This window comes from Botryllus schlosseri, chromosome 7 (genome assembly GCF_051294905.1).
Source record: "Botryllus schlosseri isolate E-star chromosome 7, Bs_hap1, whole genome shotgun sequence".
Classification (NCBI taxonomy): Eukaryota; Metazoa; Chordata; class Ascidiacea; order Stolidobranchia; family Styelidae; genus Botryllus; species Botryllus schlosseri.
In genome coordinates this window covers 10,083,101-10,100,753 of record NC_137242.1, presented here as the reverse complement: position 1 = coordinate 10,100,753, position 17,653 = coordinate 10,083,101, and the positions used below count along the sequence as shown (strand labels likewise).

Below are 17,653 nucleotides of genomic sequence, written 5' to 3'. Positions count from 1 at the left end.
GTCACTCGATTTTTGAAGGTGACTCGAGTCAAGTCGAGTCAAGTCAAGTCAAGTCACGACTCACGAGTCAAGTCAAAATTCAAGTCAAGTTGCCTTTTCGTGGTATTAGGCATGATTACGTCATTACATTTTGCTAGCTTTCTGAAATACAGATTGAGTGGTCATTGATTTTGAACCGATGAACGAATATAGAGTTAAATATACACCCAAGAAGGCGCTGTAGCGCTCACATATAGGCCTACGTAGCCTCAGTTTACAGTTACCAACCAAAATGGGGAATAGAGAAACGAATTGATAAGATGCAATACATTACCCTTTACCCATTTATAGATATTGATATGATACAATCAGAGGTGGTCAGTAACGAAGTACTTTTACTTTTTCGAAGTACTCAAGTAGTTTTCCTCTACTTCTGGTACCTACTCAAGTAGATCTGATTTTTGCTACTTCTACTTCATAATATTTTGTGATCTACTTACTTACTTTTCGCTATTTTCAGTTTGTCAAGTAGAAGTAGTTCAATTTTCTAATCAGGAAGATAGCCTGACGAATTTGGGACTGTTTTCACGGAGTACCAACATTTAATTTCCATAAAAGTTGAGTAAAGCCCAGAGTTTTCGTCGCGCTTCGCGCGCAGTGGATACGGCGTTACTATTATGATTTCACGAAAGTATCGATGAATATAATATAGGTAGCGCGTTGGCGTGATTCCGTTCACACGGGGATATCTAGAACTAGATATCTATATATCCCTGAGTTAACACCACATTGTCGCCCTTCGCCCATAGGAAATAATTCATCGCAGTATATATGGCTCATCATAACGTTTGAAACTGATGTTTCGCAATCTAGCATTTACTTGTCATATCGTAATCTAGCATGTCCATGGCGCTTCCTAACCGGGAAAAGTGGACTCTGACATTTTTTGTTATTTTCAGAGCTGTTTCAGCATACCACCTTTGATACTTTCTGGACTAAAGGCATGAAAAACGTGTTCCACTTTTAGAACTAGTATTTATGTTCCATTTTCAATTCCCAGTATCATATACTTTGAGGTATAATTAATATCAGTTCTTTTGTATGGATAACATACATGTTGAAGTATAAAAGAAAGTGTAGCAATGCCTTTAATTTCCGAAAATAAAGCTACACAATATGGCATTTTTACGGTCCACCATATTTTTTATTAACGTTTACTAATCGCGCAAAGTGTATACACCGTATCCCATACAACTTCTCCGTATTGCTCTTCGACTAAACTACGGACCTTATAATATGTTATATATATATATATATATATATATATATATAGTTGTTTCGACACCCTCCTATCTTTTCATTGTATCGCAGTCTTGTGATGTTTTGAAACGATGAAAATATTAATAAACCTGACTGACTGGCGCCATACCATGCTGTTTTCTAAGGCGTGCTGTTCGAGAAAACAGGATAAGTATCGCATTTCAATATCAATCCTATCATTTTCATCCCATTATGTGAACGAGTGCTTATGCTATCGAAAACTGGATACCTGCTGGTATGCATCAATGTGAATCAAGCTCGTCACCTTCTGCATAGCTCAATTTGCACCTTTACAAATTCCATGTGAACAAATTAGGATCGTTTTCACAACTACTTACTTACTTGAGTACTTTTAAAGTCAGTCAATTCTACTTCTACTTCAAGTAGTTTTAGGTTGGTTATGGAAGAAGTAGCCTACTTCTACTCGTACTTGAGTAGATTTTTCGTCGCTACTTCTACTTCTACTTGAGTAGCTTTCTTGACTACTTTGACCACCTCTGTTGGCAACCAATATATTGTTGTTTATCAAAACCCTTGCTAATCATTGCATTTTGCAGTTTTACAACAACGCCATTCCGCCGTCCAGTATCAACAGATGCTGTGTCACGTATGATATGACATTTTCACATTTTCCCAAGCATCGTTCCTCTAATCGGTTTTCTAGACCGCTGAAAATATCTTGAATTGTTCTACTTCCGCCTTTTGGAACACCCAGTTTGATTTGTGTCACGCAAAATCAAATTATACGATGTATTCAGTGGTGGCTTTTGGGGTGGGCGAGGTGGGCGGTCGCCCGGGGCCCCCCTGGTCGAAGGCCCCCCCCCCCTATTTGGATTTTGCACTTTTTTCAAGGAGAATGACGAATAAACATGGAAATCCGTGTACCAAGCAAGAATATGACTCCGTACAGATGTGTCAATCATCATCAAATCACTGCATTTGTTAAAAAAGTCAGTATCCCGGTAATCATCACGTCTCTGCATGCGGTAGAATTACTTAGTTTTGATGTAGTTTATCCTTGCACACATGCAAAACAGACATGGCCGAATCCAGGATCCGGCAAACCTTTTGCGGCGGTGAAAGATAGATAATAATAACCGATGCGAAAGGGGGGTCTGGGGGGCGGAGCCCCCCAGAAGATACGGATAGATACTTATAGGCCACCCCCGGTAAGTCTCGCCCAGGGCCCCCCCGTTCGTAGGGCCACCACTGGATGTATTAGTATACACTACAGTCTACATCTAAAATCGAAATTAATAATGATTTATTTTTGACTGTAAACAAGAAAACGATGGGATTAATTCAATCTGGGCAATCACAATGTACCTAATATTAAATCTTCGCAATAGGAATTGGCGAGTCAGTTAAATTCAAATCAGTCGATATATATATATATATATATATATATGTATGATATATAGTCAGCATCTACAAAAGAGAGCCTATATCCTTCATACAGTGAAAACTGGAAAAAAGTTGTGCGGAAGGTTTTTATTTAAACAGTCTTAATAACTCTTGTGAATTTTCAAATCTGGACACAAAAGTTTAAGATTTGTGACTGCATGACACAGAAAATTTTGATTTTTTTAAAGTCATAAGATAACCCTGGTGTTTGTAGCCTACGTGAGCATTGAGCAAGTCGAAATTTGGTATTCCATTTCGGGACCAAGACAAAAATTAGGTTCGTCATCAAATATTGTATACCTCGTGTATAACTGGTTTCCATAGTTGGCTATACACAAACGATCATCGTAATGCGTTTTGCTGTTTCCATGATATAGCAAGAACCGAAAGACCACATTAGCGACTGATATTTCTGCCTTATCAGTGAGTACTTCGCATCCGCCTCATGGGGCCGTATCATCCATTTTTGATAATTTTGAAGGCAATTGTGGTGAAGGGATTTCAAGATACACCACTGATTCTAGCGAGTCAGAAGTCAGAATACAAACGAGAAGAATGTTGAAAAGCAATTCTGTTTACTCGGGAACGAGTTTGTAAGAGATTTGTCTCTTTTCGAAAAGAGTCAGAATTGCACTACAAATCTATGGGCAGGAAATAGGTGTGTTTATCAGATTTCTAATATAGCGCCGGGTGTAAATCAGGTGAATGGCACTTTCACGTAATATATATTGTACTTCCACACCCTTCCAATGTGTGTAAATGAGTCAAATACACCAATCCTTATGGAGAGATATCCCAGGGGTGTAATGTGGGTCTTTTCGAGATCACCTGCGGTTGTGCAACACAAAAACAGAACCCATCTACAGCACGGAGATATATCTCCACTAGAATTGGTATATTTGACTAATTTCAACCCATTCCACCCAATCACTATTTCAGCATGTACTAAGGTACTTGGGTAACATGCATGATTTGACCTATTCTCGTTCTTTAAAAGAATATTTTTTCACCGGTTGCTGAGAGTAGTTACTGGTATGATTCAATAGATGTCGCTGATGAACCGTTAACATGAAATTCTCCAGCACCGGAGTGTCAATCGAAGAAGCACAGTTGCGATTGCGACTCGCGAGAAGCAGCTTCGTCGTGCGTAGGTTTGCCTCGCACGAACGTCTGTAAAGATACGAAGTCATGGTTTAGTTATCCGACATTAGTCAGCCGCTGCCCCATATCTGCTCAGTTTAGCCACAATCCATTCAGTTCGACCGTATTTTCTAGTGACAGTCTTCAGAACATCAGCAGGCTGTAAATAGAATACTAATTATGAAAACGGAATTTGATTATAATAGAATGAATATTATAATACTGATTATGAATACTGAATATGATTATAATGAATAAACGTTTTGGTTCAGTTCTTATTTATCTGATTGAACCTATTTTCTGGATTTCGATTTTGGAAACATTCGTCCCACGAATCTTTAAATCTGCAATCATTTGGACCACAGCGTATTGGGTTACTCACTCAGGTCAACTCCTATGTCTACAAAGCCTTCAATTCGGATAGTTTCAACCCATGCCGAGATGTCGGCAAAATTTGAGACAGGACCCGGATTACATGCCCTCAGTTTAAACTTGAACTTTATTGCAAAGCTCATCGAGACTAGTTCATCACGTTCCAGGTATTACTCAAAAAATGGCACTTTCAGAGACATGTACTCTAAACTATAAGCAATGCAATTGTAGATTGAAATGATCAATTAATTTTCATTCTTAAAATACCAAAGCATTTCAGAATAACCAGCGACTTCCATGCAGATAACTCCGTTATTGTAATCGGTACTCTGCGTATAGGACGTCGTATGCCGATGCATGAGATAGCCAGTCAGGAGTAAAACCAATTAGCTGTGCTTCATTGGCTAACGGTTACGATGCGATGATGCTCGTTTGCCCAGTGATAGTAGTAGAGCAGTGTGTAGTAGCCGAATTGGTGAGAGGTGTTAATGAGCTGTATCCAATCCATTCCTAAAAATCGCCTTCGGCTTGGAAGATAGCGTATGTTTACGACGTGAACATCATTTCATTAACATGTGGCATGCGCATAGTAAGGTTTACTCTGTAATTTGCTGAGTTGAGACGACATAATTGGCCACATGTGACTATACTATCGAGCGGAATTATATGACTTTGCTTTTCAACATTACTCAACCGACCTTCATGCCTGCTGAATGTTAAATTGATCGTAACGACGCCCGCCATTCTTTCGTAACCACAGCGAACGTGGAAATATATCGAAAATACGTTAAAGTAACATATACTCTGCTTATAATTAGACTTGTCGCATATAGTTCGTGTGACTTTGTAACTGTTCAATTTTGAGAAACCGGAGGGATTCAGGCCAACGCTATAGTATTATTCATCAGTTGCTGCTTACAAGTTTGGTTTGAGAATATGGTAGACGAAGCGCATCTTTACGTGTTCCACAGCACGACTTGTGAGCCGCTTGCATGTTTTTAGAAAGGTGTCTTTACGAGAGTAGGCTGAAACAGTTTTCTTGCATTGATGTCGGATTTGGTCTGATGGAATTGATTTTCGATGTCTTCAAATAAATGGCTTGCGTTGCTACCAAGTTTAAATTCTTTCAACTGTACCGTGCGACTAGGCCTATATAATTATTGAGTAATGTTCGTTTGTCTCGAAATCGGAAGTGTTTGATTTTGCCGCCACAAATAGGTGACGCAGATGTTTTATTGAAACGAATTTCATCAGCGTTCGTAAAATTTATTGTCACTTTCTTGAGAAGCTGGAGTGCGCCCTTGAAAGTCCTTGTTGAATTTTCTACGTTGTGTGCCTACTTTGAAATGTAAACGGGTGTAGCGCATTCGAATTATTCAAAGCCGTAGTAGACTACACCGTTTCTATTCCTCGGCTGTGTTATTCTCCTAGAAATTTCCATTTATAATCGAATGTAAGTCACTTTGCTTGCTGGTTACACACGTGTGTTGACAATAAATACCCAGGAAATGTTTACAGATGAAATTGCCACTATATAATTAGGCGATTGTACTGTTTCATTTGGATATATATTTCGTCTGGAGTTCTCTCTGTTGGGATATACGGCGAACAAGTCACTGCAGTTGATCTGAAAAAGTTATCAAGGTAAGTTCCTCGTCAGTGAATACTCCTGCTGGATCCTAGATATTCACCGTAGTGCTATTAATCGGTCCCGACGTATTTGAATAGAATTATCTAGGTAAAGTTTATATCCTGGATTCTGTGACTCCAAATATTTTGGAAAATTTCCCAAACAATAACATTCCACTGCCTCTCATGTAATCTGCATATTTTCCCAATCTGATAATGTATATGTATATGTAATGTATATATGCTAATACTTCATATGTTTGATTTGTGGAGTTCTAAATTCTATAAATTCTAAATTCTCCGACGCGTGGAACCGAGAAAACCATTACCGAGAATGGACATTACCGAGAATGGACATTACCGTGAATGGACACCACCAAGAATAGACATTGCCGATAATGACCAATGCCAAGAATGGACACCATCGAGAATGGAAATTACCGAGAATGACCAACTTGCTGACACGGCGTTGTCGAGAAATTTATATCTGAGAATCGACACCGAATGTGGCAAAGCCGTGATGCACATACACACGACATGTACGTACGTACAAGTACATATGCATAACATGCCTACGTTGCATTCTCGGTAATGTCCATTCTCGGTTAACGTCCATTTTCCTGTGGTGTCACTGTCCACAGTGTCCAGTGTCCATTCTCGGTAATGGCACTCTCGGTAATGGTTTTCTCGGTATTGACCGTACACCGGATTAATCTGTCTCCCAATCTTTCCCTCTTTCTGGGCTCGACTCCTCCATTTTGCCCTTGGATCGAGAAATTACGGTGGACTCTTTTATATTAATTGCAAAAAGAATTAGGAGTTTCCATCGCACGGCAACAATGGATTATCGAAGTCAGTTGCGTTGCCAAAGGAAAAATCTGTCAATTCCTAGTAGAATTTATAAAGGGCGTTACGGTTTGTTGGGACGCCACAAACACAGAGTCGTCAAAATCAACATCGGAAATTCGGTTCCCCCCACGGTTCAAACGAAAATTGCGGAGCTCGTACCGCATAAATGACGAATTTCGGGAAATTGCCCATTTGCGCACCTATTCCCGATAACGACACCTTTGCTTTGTTGTCACGGTACAATTTACAGCCAAATTGAAGATAATCTGAAATCAAGACAATTTTTCGCATCACTTTATGTATAGAGCTGAGTCCAAAATATCCGCTGAAGAAATTACCGCCAAAGATCATTATCGGGCGCCGTTGCAGGGATGTATGATTTTTTGAGTTCGCTTACTTTGAACTCTGCACCTATGCTTTTCTTTCTATTTGTTGTGTTTTAAATAGAGCAATTAATAACAAACTAACTAAATGGCTATTCACATCCGATATTGTGTATAGGTAGAAGAACCAATTTTTTTTCTCACCATTCACGTTTATATTTCTTGCAAGCCGCGTCCGGAGAGACAACGGACACATCTAATCATGTCCGTATCTTTAGCGAATATGACGGAGCCTTTCGACCACGATGTAAGTTTGATGTCACGAATTAATTAAACGGAATGTTAAGTTCATTATTCACGTGGAATGAGAAATCGTTACGTCGCGTTCGAGATTATGAATGTCACATGGTATCCAGGAAGCATATACGCCATTCGGTCGCTGTCGTCTCAGTCTTCACACAGCACATTCGTACGGAATGATTCAGTGTTTCAAAATCCAAGAAACCAGCCCGTTGCACTCGACTGTATATCGTCTGCCGTGTCTGCTCTGTAATCTCCTAGGAATTCTGCCGTTATACTGTCACACGATTTGACGAAAGCCACCTGCCTACAGTCACTGACTATATGATCACCGGAGGATTACAATTCCCTACTGCGTGACAAAACAATTGATACACAATTATGCATGATTCGTACTGCGGGTTTGCTTGAATGAATACGAGTCGTCCCGTGCATATTCTGTGTTAATACTAGCTACATTGCTAGGAATTTTGATGGTATTTTCACGAAGGACGCTGTGTATTGAATGGTGGTCTTGTGTCCTGTCAAATCGATCGCTGTCTGTGACCTAGAACTAAATAATTTATTGAGATTCTCATCTCGACTGCAAGATTCTATCGTTATTGCATAATGCATGGATGATACAAGGATATGTGGTGCATGCCAACTAGGGACGTTCTCTACTCAGTGTATCAAGATGCGACATCAATCAGCATGTTTTATCGGCTTGAAGTCAAGTCGATCTTCTCTGGAACTTATTACCATTCCAGTACATTAATATGGTCATCATGTTATTGATGAGACGCATGCTACAACATCGTGACAGAAGTTTTAAAGTCGACATTGTGGTGTACAAATTGGCCCTTTCGATAGTTTTCCAAATTCAGCTCTAACCATAAAGATGTGTGCAATACCCAAGTTCGGCGCTCATTCACTGCTGGGTCGAGGGCCATCCCGACTCTTTTATATATAATAGTCATTCATGGATTGGGTGTGGATCTCAGTCGTAGTTTTGATGAGTTTGTTATGCATTCCCTAGGGATCATGACTTCCAATTTCCAACTTACTCGGCATTCATTCGACGACTCTTTGCATTTGCTTGGCGTGCGAAATTCCGCGAATTGTTTCCTAATGAAACTATAGACAAGAAAACTTCTCTTGCTTTCCTTCGGATACTATATTATATAGCTAAATGAAAAATATAAATCTCTATACTATATGATGAGCTGTTATTATTATTAGCAGAAGTCAACTGAGCCGGTTCCGCAATATTACTCTGCTGTGCGACTGCGAATTCTGTGCGTGTTTTAATCCAACAATACGAGTGGTCAAATTCTATTAGGGATTGCAGAGCAACTTGTGTATTATCCGCCAATTCAACGAGCATAAATATGTCATATACATAAATATGAATATGTCACAATCGCAACAGATCGCGAGACTGCTTCGAACTACTACTTGCATTGCGTTCCATACACGTGATACATCTGACTGTTCATTTTCACACATAATTCATTGAGGAAAGATTCATTTGTTTGATGAAATCAACTATGCCGATTGGAATATCGGCATCAGGGCATGCATATAATATGTTTCGCAAGTTCCGTATCGAATTGCATTCTATTCGTCCGTACATAAATAGGAAAATACTCACGAATACTGTGACTGAACGGTGTCGGTGATATTTTCCATCGTGTTTGTCGTGTTACCAGGGATGCTACACCCAAAATAATAGAATTTTTACCCCATTGACCGCTATGGTGATGTGTATATTCCTATGCAGTAAAGTCGGTATATCAGATTCGTTCAAGTCAGATACTTTAAGCATAATGCATATACTAGAATATTGTAAATACTGGTGGAGTCTGATCCGACCAGAACAGTGATGCATTGTTATCCATTGTGTATTATACTGGTACTGGTGCACCCTGCTGCTAACTCACTGATGGTTAATATACACGAATAACTGTGACAGCGGAAGTTCTATTTCGCCATTTCATCGCAATATATATACTATACAAATACATACATGAGGAGTAAATTTATATAACGGTCCGTCGAATTTTAACCCTCGAACTTAAAGGCTGGCGAACCTCTCGTGAACACGGCAATAAGGCGTGTAGATGATTTCTCTGTCAAAATATCTAGCGATGCACAAACGTGTAGCTTAATGCTTATTGGGTAATAGCGTCGCATGGTTCACAACAAAATGCATTTAATGATGTTCATTTCTCCATCAGTAGTGATGTGCCTATAGTGCGTACGTATCGACCTAGTTAAAACACGCTGCGTTGCTAAACAGATGTCATATCTTTTTTTCAGGAGAGATTGTCTTCGCCTACTGTCGGGAGGTCGATTCAGGTATCTATGGTGGATTTAATGATTCTTTTCTATTGCGCCAAGTTCCTGCTTCATGTTTTTCTACGTTACCCGTGTGATGTTTTGTTGCTCGTCAGTGCTCAACCAATCATGATGCTGCTCAAGTCGATGTCGAAGTATAGTGTTGCAAAGACTCACTCAATGACGAGTATAAATTAGACTTTTCCATGCACACCAAAATGACACCAATTTGAATTTAAAAAATGCTTTGGAGAGTATCCTAGTATCTTGGTTAAAGCTGCTAATTGTCATCAATATAATACTGGGGCTTGGTTTTTAAAACAAACCAAACGTGAAACGTGCGTAAATGGACTACTTTTATATACCAAAAAGTGTCGAAGTAAAGGTGGAAATTTCAACAATACAAAAACGCGTTTTGTGACGGCCTAATACAATGACGTCACACAACCCAATGCGTAATCGATGCGGATTAGAAGTGCACTTGATGTTCTTTGCGCCCTGGGCTAGACCTATGTTAACAGCTACGAATTCCAGACCCTAATTGAGAGTGCTAGTTTGCAACTAGGGAGAGTAAGTCGCAGACCTTGTCTACGCGCCATCTCCTTTTACTGCACCAGTTGCTCGCCGTTCCATCTCAATTACTCGCGAGAATATTCGCTTGCGAGCTGCGTTTCATACCCATCCGGCGCGCGACTTGCGTTGAAAATTACCTGAACAAGCCCCATCGTTTATCAGAGGCGCATATACATCACAACGACAGACGATAAAGACGGCCGGCGGTACTTTGAAACGGAGATAGACGCTGACCCTTCTTATGAGAAGAGTTATGGGATTTCGCAATCGAACAGTTGCGATATAGATAAGGTATAGGGACTTCAGCATGTTGGCGGCGTACTCGATTGTGTTAACTGGTGATCTTCGTTTACAGAATACTTGCTTTAGCCACACGCAGAAATCCAATCAATTTGTTGTGACTCCTGCTACGCAATAGTAAGTCCATTAGTCGTTTATGATTGTGATACCATTTGATATCACGGTAAAATGATAATATCTCATTTGAGCTGTACATTACAAAGGTGATATTATCTAATATTTGTCGACATCTTGATCCGTGTGTCGCTCAACAATTCTAAGTAATCGAAAATTGTGATGTGACGTCACAACATGACTAACTGGCGTTTTTATAGTTAAGCGATACTCGGACGTTTTTTTGCAAATTCCTAGCTAATGTCAACAGTGATTTAGCCTTCGTGGAATTCACTTTATTGTTCCACTGGTAATTTGAAATTGAACGCTTGTAAACTGCAAGCAGTGGTGCAGCTCTGGTTGTGAATTAATGTACAGTGCATTATACAGTACACCCGTTAAGAACCTGCTTTGTAAATTATGTTGTAAGCAAAGGCCTCTCACTCCCTTGGCCACAACAGTGGTGGCATTAAAGTTGGAAATCGAAAAGTTGCAATTGACTCGGCTAACTATTTCCTTGTATTATTGAACAGAATGAGGAAAAGGTCAAGCAATTGTTACAGCTTAGTCTACTGTAAACGCCTCATCGTGGTATTTTGTCACGTGAAATATTTCTTGTAAAGTAGGCTACAAAAGCAGTTCTTTCTATATTACTAGTCGAGCACTTAAGTGTACCATAACATCGCAATTTTGGATGGTATTTTCGTCTCTGTGTTCTAAACTGATCATGATCATGGATGAAAAATACCATAAAAACAATAATTGACATATTTAAACAATGACCATGTAAATTCATTGCTATTCTTATGTTCATGTTCATTTTTCATATCGCGCACTATGCCACGATCAAGCATGAGTATTCAGCAGCGCGCGACAAATTCCAACCTATTATTCAGCATTTCGACTGATCTCGACCAATTGATAATGGAGGGCAGCCAATATGATATGGAGCAATTCGTCGATACGCGATGGGAGAGTATCCAGCAATCGCAAAACGGCGAGGAAGATGACGATAATGAATCGGGGCGATTGTTCGAGCGATCGAGGATTAAGGCGCTCGCCGGTAAGTAGGTCATCCTGTATGATCAATATATTAAATCACTACCAGATGGCAATCGCATTCTAACCGCTAGCCTCGGCAAATCATATTGCCTTGGTGCGATTCGAGTATAAAAATGCGCGCAAGATTCGAATCGACTTGATCGAAAAGTGCAGATCTGGTTTTTTAGCTTTGATGTTTTGAATGAAGCTTAATTGTAGTAATATTATGGTTGAATTGCTACGCTAGAGAAATTTAGGGGCAAGAATGCTCGCACAAGATATTTCGAGGATTTCATTACACTCAGCCGACTGTGACCGCAAAAACAAAGCCGATAACGTACTAGTCACACAGAACCGCTAGGTGACAGTACCGTTTCAAGCACTGCTTGCTGCCTCACGGCCGGTTGTTTGGTTATCATCACAGTTCGCCGCATACGAAGCTCATCATCATCATCATCATTGGTTTATTAGCAATTTTATCAGTTCAATACACCACAAAAAATGCGATACAATGAAAAGACAGGAAGGTGTCGAAGCGACAAGGAGCAGTCTATGGAATCTGACACCCACCTTGGCCTAGGCGATGTAAAGAGGAGGCATGCACACTGAATGAAAGTAAAGAAGATAGTATAGAAAAAGAAAGCGACAATAAATAGGGCGGCTCTGGACAAATACATTAATCGGGTTGATGTGCGCCATTGTGTTTGCACCCACAAATATTTCTTACCGACGCAGTCTTTCAGACGTTAATTATTCACTAGCAGCCGACTTCGAATGCTACTAAACGGCCATTATCGCGGCATTTCGAGATTCCTACGCCGAGAAACAACGCGAGTAGTCGAATGACTAGTTGCTGATATATAGAGACAGGATGCTGCAGAACATTTAAAGGCTTTCCTGGATAGATCGTTTTGAACAGTTTGCTAATTTCCAACGACCAGGGTTTCCTAGCTAGCTGACGTAGCCTACTGAGCAAGCTGTGATGGTTCAATTACTCTTTGAAAATGTGCCGAATCGCATCTTGATTCTACCTAGCATTCGTACCGAAGATGAAAGTCTGTGAAATATTCATTCCTACTACTCATTTTGTTGAATATGAGCCTAGATGTAGTTAGGTTTTGTCGCGGAGTGTTCGTTCGTCTTGAGTGCGAAAGATAATTCATACCATTGTTGAATAGGCATGGCAGCTACATAAATTGCACGCTTGCACCAATTTTATCAGCCGCGCACTATTCAGCGGAAAACCGCACGAGAGAGAGTTTTCATTTTCAACCAACCGATATACACGCAAACAGACAGCAACAATGAGGGAAAACGTATGCACAGTAGGGCTGTTCAAAAATAACCTTTTTTCCTTAATCTTGCGGGTTACTTGATTAAATCGTTAGGTTGCCTTAAAAAATGACGCACACCAAATTTGAATTCATTCCAAACAATATTCGCGGATTTCGTAGAGTTTGAAAATTTTGAATTGGCCTAAAAATGCAAAAAAAATTTTTTTTCCAATTTTCCTTCCAACCTTATGAAATTGTTGCACTGTCTTCAAAAACGATGCAAAACAAATTTGACTCAATTCCAAGCTGCAGAAGCCGAGTTATTCAAGTTTTTTTATGATAATTCTGGGATGATCCACCAATCAAGGATAATCCCAGAATTATCAAAGAAAAACTGAAATAACTCCACTTCTACGGCTTCGAATTGAGTCAAATTTGTTGGGCATCGTTTTCGAAGACAGCGCAACAATTTCATGGGGTTGGCAGAAAAATTTGAAATTTTTTTTTTGCATTTTTAGGCAAATGCAAAATTTTAAAACTCTACGAAATCCGCGAATATTGGTTGGAATGAATTCAAATTTGGTGTGCGTCGATTTTTAAGGCAACCTAACGATTTAATCAAGTAACCCGCAAGATTAAGGAAAAAAGGTTAGTTTTGAACAGCCCTAATGCACAGTATTCGGTATCGGACAGGAATGAAGTGATGAATGCGACTTAGTCTAATCACTCCCGCATGTCGCATCTAACAAGTACTGTCATAACATTCAATTGTATGTTGAAGTTCGGTACCTCCAAGAAGTTCTTCAAATGACCAATGACCATAAAAGTTGATGAAGTAATTTATAATCGAATCCATCATGCGGCAGTTCACAGCTATGTTGTATTATTCGGCGATGACTATATACCCCGGCACTCGACATACCTGCGCGCGTAAATACGCCGGCTTTCCGAATCCGAAACCCTACGGCCGGAAAATTTCGCGGAAAACATGGCGTCCGGTGTCGCTTCCAATGCGAAACGCGCGCAACGTCGAAGCGTGCCACTCACCGTACACCATCTCTTCGATTCCGCGCACAATGGCCGCGCTTTTAATGAGAAACCAAGCGAAACGGACCTCTATTATTCGTGTGCGATCGTCATGATTATTCAAACCCTCGAATTTTGAGACCCTCGACAACTTGTCGAGCACTTGAAACTCGTCGACGAATGTGTTTCCTACGGGCGATGCGAAAATAGCATTGAGCGAGCGACGTACATAGGTCTTTTATTAGCAGTGTGCTCGCGGATTGAACCTAATCAAAACCGCACATTTGACCGGCTTTTATAGAGAACGGCTGGACAGACGGGGCGCGATTTGATAACGCAAAACGCCCGATTCGTCACGCATTGAATACGCGACTGTACACTGTACAGTGTACAGTACAGTGTAAAAATGCTCGATTATTCACGATCAGCGATATCTTGCGTCAACAGCCGGTGTGTAATTGGCCTGTTCAGGTGTATCGTGTTTATCGCAGGTTATAGATAGCAAGGGTTGGTCACAATGATTGGTGTGAGAGACGTCTTTTTCAAGTTCTGTAGTTATACGCGCTTCCCACTAAGAGTTATATGATCAACGATAATTGTAGTTTCAAGACTCCCAACTTGGAAGCCTTGATCGCTCGTATCACAGCATCAAAAACACGAAGTTCAGTGCTACGCAGTACGCACGTTAGCGGAAATGACATTTATGTGAAGTCTGACCAACTCGCATTATCATTATTTTGCCACGAAGTGCAATGAAATGGTCAAATGTTACATTATGTGGCGTAGAACTGGCGTAACTTTCTTCTGGTCGCATAAAAGGCACGTATTTTAACTTTCCGCATCATCCACACAGTTGTACAGTGTACACGCAAGACGGAAGGAAAGTTTTTGGTCCAATCCGGACTCAGGTAGTCTATTTTGCACAGCAATAGTCACCGAAAAGTTGCTAAATTGTTGCCTACTCGAGAATACTGTTGTGACGTGGTGCTTGTAAATATTCAATGTCTACTTATTCATCGTATGGAGGAAACTTTTTAATTCGCTTAGTAGAGCGAAAGTGCGATCGGGATTTGGCATGTCCGAAAAGAAACCGGGCACCCGGTAGATTCTCCGTACTGTTTTGTACATATTTCAGAATGAATGCCTTGAAATGTTTGCGAAGCGGTGAACGGTAACAGATTGTTTTATAATCGGAATTTTCGTGCTTCCATTGTCGTGTTGGAGCGTCCAATGATTTGCGATCGCTGGTTACTTTACCAAACGCAATGTCGGGATTGTTCGTTCTTTATTTGCCGCCTTTTTGTTAATAAGTTACCCTGACCGTGGTTAACCCTTTCGCGCTCAAAACAAATAGTACCGACCGCTTTCAACGATATCGATGCTTTACCGGCGTATTGCGTAGGAGTTAGCGCGCTCTGGACGGAGATATGACCTCCAGCATTACGGTGTCGGTATGGGGTGCGGCGCCGAATTTCTGGAATACAAGTTCAGATTTGAGTTTTGTATAGTGTGGTTGCTGTCGATTAAGCGAATGGTTATTATCTTTATGTTGGTGGGCAAGTGCTAGCTATGAAATTTCTTACGAAGATGACGGTATTGATGCCACGCTCGGAATGTAGGATTCGTGTAAACTTTTCCGGACTGTACTGTGCGCATTGCGCAATCATTTCGCTAACTCAGTTCTGCTGTAAAGTAGTTTAGTGATTCGATTACAAGTAGGGATGGGCTAAATTGAGTAGATGAGTAATTCGATGCTGAATCGAGTATTCAAGGTTTCAAGTCGGGAATACGAGCGCCACTCGCTATGACGTCATACAATATGGGTTACTTTGAAAATTAAAATATGTAACTTTCATGCCACCCCAATTTCAGCAATGCCAGTTACACTGCGTATAATTTGATTTGGTATTTTTCGACCGTGCCCATATCAATGCGCCTTTATAACAATGCTGAGGGTCAATCACTATTTTGCAAACATGTCCCTTCCGCCAATTTTGAACGCGTCATCGCCATTGCGAATTTTTGCATCCGATTTTGGTGGTTGTGCGAATGTGCGTGGATAGTGGACGCCCGAACAATAGTCGCTAATTGGTAAAATAGTGTCGGTTTTGCCTCCCTTAACTTGGTCAAATGTTGTCAGCATGGCACGCTTCCGCACTATTCACCTTAATTTTTCATTACGGACGGGTGTCATTAATTACACAAGTTACGTCACAAAATGTCAGCGACGCAGCTTAATTATTGGAAATATTTTGCCGTCTCTGATAAACTCTGGTTATGCCGACGCTCCATACGCGCAATGTAATTCATTTTATTGCGTAGAGAATATGTGGTCAGTTGATTTTTTTTTCTTGTAACGAATCGGATGTTATTAATGACAACTAGGATTGTGCCGATAGCGTAAAGCAATCGACTTTCGCCCACGCGAAACAGATTTTTCAGTTTGATAACAAGAAGAAAATACGGCTGCAATCACGGATAAGGTAGATCTTGGTACTATATAGAAATTTTATGCACAGATTAAAAATGAGTTCTGCTGCTGGTACATAATGCCAATTCGAAACATTCGTATACCTTGATAGCACAAGACGTGTTCGTTTGTATGTTTCTGCCCGATGGTTTCAACTTCCTCGTGGTGATATTTAGTCAAAGTTTCGCAAAAGCGTAGTGCACCAAAGTGCCACATCCAGCTCTTATTGTGATGATTGGAATTGTCATGAAGGTTTCTATTGTCCTTGACAAGAAGCCGTCAGTCGCTTGGCTCATAGTACCGGGGAAATACTAATTGGAGACTTGAATGGAAATCGAATAGCCTCCCCGAATTATAATTTGATAAAACAATTGTGTGCCCCTGATTTATCACTAACATCTCCCGTAGGAAGGCTTGCGCTCTATTCTTGTGCTGTAATGTGTAGCGCTGATTTAGAGAAGAACGATCTGCTATCTAGTATTTTCAGCGAGTTCTTTTATACAGGCCGACTGGGTAAAGTCGGTAAAGTCGGTAAGAGTTTTGAAAACGACACAAATCTTCAAATTTATTAGGATATGAACCGAGCAGCCCTCTTCAGCGAAATAATGGGCGAATCTCGATTGCCGGTGTTTCCGCGATTAGATCAATCAATAGTAGGGCTGGGCACAATGATTCGAGTACTCGAATCTGAATCGAGTATTAACTTTAATGATTCGAGTCGAGTAGTAAAAGACGATTTTTTCGAGTACAGGAATTATACGCTCCTCGCCACTGCATGGTAATTTATCAGCGAAAATTGTAGTTTCAATACTATTTTCCAATCTGGAAGCCTTGAAACCTTGATTGGCCTGTCGCAACGTACGGAACTTATAGTACAAAGCCGCGAACGTTGCGTGACATAACACATTTCCGAAGCCCTGATCATCCCTCAACATTGTCACGATGTGCAACGAAATCGGTATGGTCGAAAAAGTACCAAAGTATCTTTAATTTGATGCATAACAAGGCATTATATGCTATGTGGTGGCATAAAATAAACATATTTGAGCTTGGACAATCGATATATTTCATTATGTTATGACGTAATAATGAGTGATACTCGATACTCGACTCGAAGCATTATACATGATTCAGAATCGAATCACCCAGGTACTCGAATTTGCCCAGCCCTAATCAATAGTAGCCTACTCGAGGAGACGTCGAGTTGCGTAAGTGCTGGTAGATCTGAATCACGGAATTCG

At 40.4% G+C, this 17,653-nt stretch overlaps 1 protein-coding gene across 5 annotated transcripts in view; it reads left to right on the top strand.

The window, feature by feature from the left end:
- The first annotated feature begins 5,706 nt into the window (after positions 1 to 5,706).
- The window catches only part of LOC145443329 (spectrin beta chain, non-erythrocytic 1-like), a 57,511-nt gene continuing 45,564 nt past the window's right edge, over positions 5,707 to 17,653 (top strand). For 3 of the 5 annotated variants that reach the window (XM_080321315.1, XM_080321309.1, XM_080321314.1), the window contains exons 1-5: positions 7,285 to 7,323; positions 9,618 to 9,656; positions 10,371 to 10,499; positions 10,564 to 10,625; positions 11,498 to 11,664. In XM_080321315.1, coding sequence (XP_080177441.1) covers positions 7,300 to 7,323; positions 9,618 to 9,656; positions 10,371 to 10,499; positions 10,564 to 10,625; positions 11,498 to 11,664 — 421 coding nt within the window. In that variant the 5' untranslated portion in view covers positions 7,285 to 7,299. Of the gene's footprint in view, positions 5,860 to 7,284; positions 7,324 to 9,617; positions 9,657 to 10,370; positions 10,500 to 10,563; positions 10,626 to 11,497; positions 11,665 to 17,653 lie in introns of those variants that run through there. The other 2 variants (XM_080321310.1, XM_080321313.1) reach the window with 2 other exon arrangements.